The 6,296-nt window shown below is 39.2% G+C and overlaps 1 protein-coding gene across 2 annotated transcripts; it reads left to right on the forward strand.

The window, feature by feature from the left end:
* Positions 1 to 321: 321 nt before the first annotated feature.
* On the forward strand, positions 322 to 6,055 carry LOC308088573 (uncharacterized protein). Of its 2 annotated transcripts, XM_080433075.1 has the most exons (6): positions 322 to 389; positions 574 to 652; positions 790 to 1,170; positions 2,258 to 3,592; positions 3,902 to 3,984; positions 4,555 to 6,055. In XM_080433075.1, exons 1-6 carry the CDS (start codon positions 387 to 389, stop codon positions 4,630 to 4,632), a joined length of 1,959 nt encoding a protein of 652 aa, XP_080289201.1. In that variant the 5' UTR covers positions 322 to 386; the 3' UTR covers positions 4,633 to 6,055. The 2 variants fall into 2 exon arrangements, with proteins under 2 accessions (XP_080289201.1, XP_080289202.1); XM_080433076.1 differs by lacking the exons at positions 322 to 389; positions 574 to 652; positions 3,902 to 3,984; positions 4,555 to 6,055 and having other exon boundaries at positions 1,017 to 1,170; positions 2,258 to 3,435.
* The last annotated feature ends 241 nt before the right edge of the window (positions 6,056 to 6,296 follow it).

Here is a 6,296-nt window from a genome sequence, read left to right on the forward strand (position 1 = left end):
TTGGTTTAGCTGTTTTTAGGTACTGTTTTAAGTAATTTTTAATCTGTTGTAATTTTACTTCTGATTCACATTCATTGTCTACTCTAATCTGTATTGGGTTTAATTGTGTTCTATTGTGCATTGTAAAATAGTTTCAATCATAAAGGTGGTGATGATGATAATGACGACACACACACACACACACACACACACACACAGACACACACACACACACACACACACACACACACACACACACACACACACACACAGCAGGTGGGGGCAGGACTGAAGCATGACAGACAGAGGCATGTTTCTCTCGTCAGTTCAGTTCAACCAGCAGCTGCCTTACGGAAAGCATTCTTAACCGGATCACAGTCATTTGCTGAAACTGCTGTAATATTATTATGGTATTATTATTATTATCATTACCCTTATCATTATCATTATTTTATTTTTGTATTATTATTATTATTATTATTATTATTATTATTATCCTTATTATTATTATTATTATTACCCTTATTATTATTATTATTATTATTATTATTATTATTATTATTATTATGAACTAATCTGTATGTTTTCCCCCAGATGTTCCAAGGACTGATCCACATTAGACCCAGCATGTATCACAGGCTGTTGATTGTAGCCGTGATTGTATTCATCCAAGGTGTGTTATTCCTTTCAACTATTGTTTAAGTGGTTACCTTCATAACCACTTAAACTTTGGCCAACACATAATCTTACTTACTGTAGTTTCCATGACTGTTTGATACTATCTATCCTCCACATTCTGCTTGACTTCAGACTTGGAAGGTAGAGGGGCTCAGGCACAGACGTACCACTGGAGCTCCGACCCACACCGTAACTGGTACCAGGCACGCCAGTGGTGCCAGGAACACTTCACAGACATGGTTGCCGTCCAGACCAGAGAGGAGAATGATTACCTCAATCAGATTGTGCCCGGCCCTGCAACCTACTGGATCGGCATCCGCAAAGTGAATGGTGTCTTTACCTGGGTAGAAACTGGAGAGAGTGTGACCACGGAGGCTGCAAACTGGGGGCCTGGGGAGCCTAACGGTGATGGGGATTGCGTTGAGATTTTAATCAAGAATACTCGTCTAGCCTATAACGGGACATGGAATGATATCCCATGCACCTTTGTAAGACAAACGCTCTGCTACAGAGGTACAACACTTTGCCAACTACAGTCATGTACAGACTTGTTCAGTTGTTTTCATACATTTTCATGTCAAGGACCTCCAAATTGATACAGTACTATGTGTCCCTAAAGAAGATTTGTGTCAACATTATTAAAAAATGTCCACTGTACTTCACAAATTATCAATTATTTTATCAAAAATAACAGATCAGAGATTGGCTGTATCCGAATAGCCAATGTATAAAATAGGGTTGAAGTGGTTGAACTGTTCCTCATTTTGCTGGGACCCCCTGGAACCCCCTCAAGGATCCCTGCGTGGGGGTCCCCTCACCCCACTTTGAGAACAACTGGACTAGTTCACAGGTCCTCTGCAATGGTGGAAAGTATATTGACTTAAATATTGTACTTAAGTACAAGTTTAGGTACTTTTACATTTGTTCAAGGTAATTCTGTCATCTTTATGATCTCCACCTGATTGATTGATTGATTGATTGAAACCTTTATTTAAGGGAAATCCATTAAGACCAGGGTCTCTTTTTCAATGGCGCCCTGTGTTCAAAAGGAACATTTACAACAATGTTTTTTACAGACATGACATAGACAACAAGGTACACATAAATATAATACAAGAACATATTATACCAAGCAGGTACATAGACCTTCATCCAATATAAGGTCAGCTAAAAATATGTTTTAGATCGCTCGGGGAATGATCTGCTACAGACGTACAACATCTACAGTATCTACAGCACTGTTTCCCGAACAGCGGGTCAGGAGGACGCATGTTTGGGTCGTGGACCAAATTTTATTCCGGTTAAGAAGTAGTGAAAATAGCAGATCTACTGTACAAGCTGGCAACACGGTGCAAAGCAACGTGAGCGTGTAGATCTGCTATTTTCACTAGTTTGGGTCTCGGGCAATTTTCTCGGGCAATTTTCTAATTTCTCTATTGGGTCTCGAGCTAAAAAAATTAGGAACCACTGATCTACATCCATGTACTGACTAATAGTTCACTGGTCATGTTGGAAAGTACATTGACTAAAGTATTGTACTTAAATACAATTTTAAATTAGATCTGTCATCTTTATGATCTCTATCTCTTTCTCTCTGCAGCAGCTACAACCACGGTCCCAACTACAACACAACAGACCACTACGACAACACTATCTACAACCACTACTCCGACCACAACACAACCAAGTACAACCACCCAACAAACTACTACTACTACAACACCAACTACACTACCATCTACTACCCCTACTATTACACCTACTACACCAACTACTACCCCTACTATTACACCTACTACTACACCAACTACTACCCCTACTATTACACCTACTACAACACCAACTACTACACCAACTACTACACCTACTACTACACCAACTACTGCACCTACTACAACACCTACTACAACACCAACTACTACACCAACTACTACCCCTACTATTACACCTACTACAACACCAACTACTACACCAACTACTACACCTACTACTACACCAACTACTGCACCTACTACAACACCTACTACAACACCAACTACTACACCAGCTACTACACCTACTACTACACCTACTACACTACCAACTACTACCCCTACTATTACACCTACTACAACACCAACTACTACACCAACTACTACACCTACTACTACACCTACTACTACACCTACTACACCACCGACTACTACACCTACTACTACACTTACTACTACACCTACTACTACACCTACTACAACTCCAACTACTACACCTACTACTACACATACTACACCACCGACTACTACACCTACTACTACACTTACTACTACACCTACTATTACACCTACTACAACACCAACTACTACACCAACTACTACACCTACTACTACACCTACTACTACACCTACTACACCACCGACTACTACACCTACTACTACACTTACTACTACACCTACTACTACACCTACTACAACTCCAACTACTACACCTACTACTACACATACTACACCACCGACTACTACACCTACTACTACACTTACCACTACACCTACTACACCAACTACTACTACACCTACTACTACACCTACTACACCACCTACTACTACACCTACTACTACACCTACTACTACACTTACTACTACACCTACTACACCAACTACTACTAAATCTATTACTACACCTACTACTGCACCTACTACAACAACACCTACTACTACACCTATTACTACACCTACTACTACACCTACTACTACACCTACTACTACACCAACTACAACACCAACTACTACACCTACCACTACACCTACTACTACACCTACTACTACACCTATTACTACACCTACTACTACACCTACCACTACACCTACTACTATACCTATTACTACACCTAATACGTCACCAACTACAAATGGGACAACTCCACTCATAACAACCCCACCGCCCAAAACCCCTGGATCTCGTAAGTTTTATAAAATTATCTTTAGTTTTCCTTTCCTTTTTTCAAAGCTGTCATGATGTAAGATAAAAAGTGTCAATAGAGCAAGTGATGTTGTTAGTACTAAAGGCTACATTTAGTGTTAAAGGTAATAAAGGTCTGTGTGATGTGATGTGACGGCCACGGGAACCTGGAGTACAGGGCCGGGGAACGGCCGCACCGCCAGCCCCCCCCCTGACGCTCCACCCCTGGCTATAAAACCCAAGGTTCTACCCACATCATCAACCATATCATACCCGTCTGTATTCTAATGCTGGGACATTTTACCTGTAGGTCACATCATTGGTCTGAGGATGGGGCTCTCTTCAGAGACATCTTTAACCGAAGAAGACATCGAGAATATTGTGTTGCCGCAGGTACTGTAATCAAACTATGTATGATAATTTAATAGAGAGAGAGAAAAGGAGAAAGAGAGTTATGCGAATCACACAGGTGAATGAAATCATGATTCATGATTATTCATAGGGTCTTACTGATGTAATCATTCATTACCTTTTGTTTGACAGGAAGTGATTGAGATTGGATTTTTGGGAACTTTTGACATAAAAATACAAAAACATTGTTGTATTATATATCTCCTTTGTGACCACGGATATGAGTGTGAAAAATAATTTCATGTTGTCTTTAAACTCTTTACAAATGTACAATATTTCATATTTTCTCAGCACGTCTTGCAAGCTATTTGACAGGACAGTAATCGTACTATAATGATTATCGGACTGAAAGGTAACCTAAGTATTAACTTAGAGCACACAACCGAACAGACAGAGACATGTTAGCCTATTTATCAGTCAAACTTTTTATCAGTCAAACTATTTCTCCAGCTTGACTTCCTTCAAACTATGCCATCTAAACCAATTAAAACAAAAGATAACATAGCCGTTATCACAAATCAAAAACATTGTTTTTGTTTTTTTCACTTCCAGCTTAAAGAAGAACTGGTCAAACTGGGGCTGCCAGCAGACATCACACTAAAGCTGACAAACGTTAAAGACAAGGAGTGACAACTACAACTAAAGCACCCCCTTCTGGTCACCTCTATTTGGTATAAATGGAGCTTGGAGATGAATTTTAATTTCACAATTTAAAAGTTGTATTTCACTGTAGATAAACAATGTTAAATTGACTAATTCAATATGGGCCTACTACTGTCACACACAAAGGAAAACTGCATTGGACTCATGGGCGGCGGGTGAGCCTGACAATTGGGAAGGCTTCAGTATATTGCCCAATTTATACACAGCGCCAGGATGAAATTTGAAACGACTGATCATGAAATATTAACTAATAATAACTACGCAATAGTATCATAAATGATAGATAATAACAACACAACAAGGTTTCCGTTTCAAAATCAAAAGGGAGAACATTAAGACCAATTACACCATGTTACTACTGGATTATGAAATATGAATTACATTGCAATTTGCGTTTGTGTTTGTTTATCTTTTGCCTTGAAAAAAGACTGTATATCCATTTTGCTTTTGCTTTTTGAAATTAGACTCAATTACGAAAAGTGAGTAGGGTTTTACACTCCTTTACTCCTTTTGGTAGGGCATTCCACATTTGTGTTGCATAGCATGCGAACGAGTTCATTCCCTTTGTTGTGCCAAATCTGGGTTACGAAATACGCAAAATATCGTGCTGGTGTTCACTACAAAGGCGGAAGCAGCGGATGTTTACAAAAAATATGCTTTGTTTGTGGACCCCGTGGACCCCCGGCCGCCATAAGACCATTTTTTTTCGGGCTTGTAGATCTTCGATTTTCGCATAAGAATTAAATAAACTCATTGGTTTACGATTGGATTCATTGGACTAACAGCTATTTCACAAAACTTGAAGAACAAGGCACTGGATTAATAAAGCTTGGCTGTTAGCCTGGTCCGGACCAGGCTAACTTCACAGCTAAATTGCCATGGTAACTAGGGCAGGATTGCTTCAATTTTCTTTCGTGAAACCGGATCATGGATAAACATATCCAGGTTTACTGGCTAAATTAATCTGCCGAGTTAGCTCATCTTTCGTGAAACCGATTCCTGGATAATTTAAGCCAGGATAGCAGATTAAACCCGGTTTATCCCTAATCCAGGTTTCGTGAAACGGGCCCCTGATTGTCACCAGGGGGCTGCAGCGACAACACACACAAACACCATATAGTAGCTTTAATAATGCTGCGCACATATATTATATATAATTTGCACAATTCCCAGAATTCTTCTTCTTATTATTATTATCATTGTTCATATTTAGGCTTGCTGAACGTTTTATTTTGTATAATTTCATGTAAGAATAGAAATTAAAAAAGAGAAAATGAAGAGTTTGGTCAGTGGATCAACATGGTCCATACTGAAAGTGGGAGCATATCTATGTTCCCTGAGTCCACTCTAACTCCAGCCCGCTGAAAGAGAGCCTTACAACACTCTTTGATCTCGCCACAGAAGTCTCACATGGAACATGTTTTGTGCGTGCTTCATCAAACCCATTATGAGGGTAAGAGGGTTTAATGCCTGAATATACAGTTTATATATACTGTTATTTTGTCTGAGCACATCAAAACTAATTCCATATCAACTGTAAGTTGGTTTTGACAATTAATGATTGAATATTGAATGTTATACAAATATTCTTCTTTTACAACGCTGTTAATCTCTCTCTCAATTGCTCTACC

This window comes from Gymnoscopelus braueri, assembly GCF_963280865.1.
Source record: "Gymnoscopelus braueri genome assembly, chromosome: 7".
Lineage (NCBI taxonomy): Eukaryota > Metazoa > Chordata > Actinopteri > Myctophiformes > Myctophidae > Gymnoscopelus > Gymnoscopelus braueri.

What these genes read in the sequence shown, in the direction of transcription:
- LOC308088573 (XM_080433075.1), top strand. An exon ending in CGTGATTGTATTCATCCAAG is followed by an intron (nt 653 to 789) that starts GTGTGTTATTCC and finishes GCTTGACTTCAG; the next exon opens with ACTTGGAAGGTAGAGGGGCT. An exon ending in GCCCAAAACCCCTGGATCTC is followed by an intron (nt 3,593 to 3,901) that starts GTAAGTTTTATA and finishes TTTTACCTGTAG; the next exon opens with GTCACATCATTGGTCTGAGG.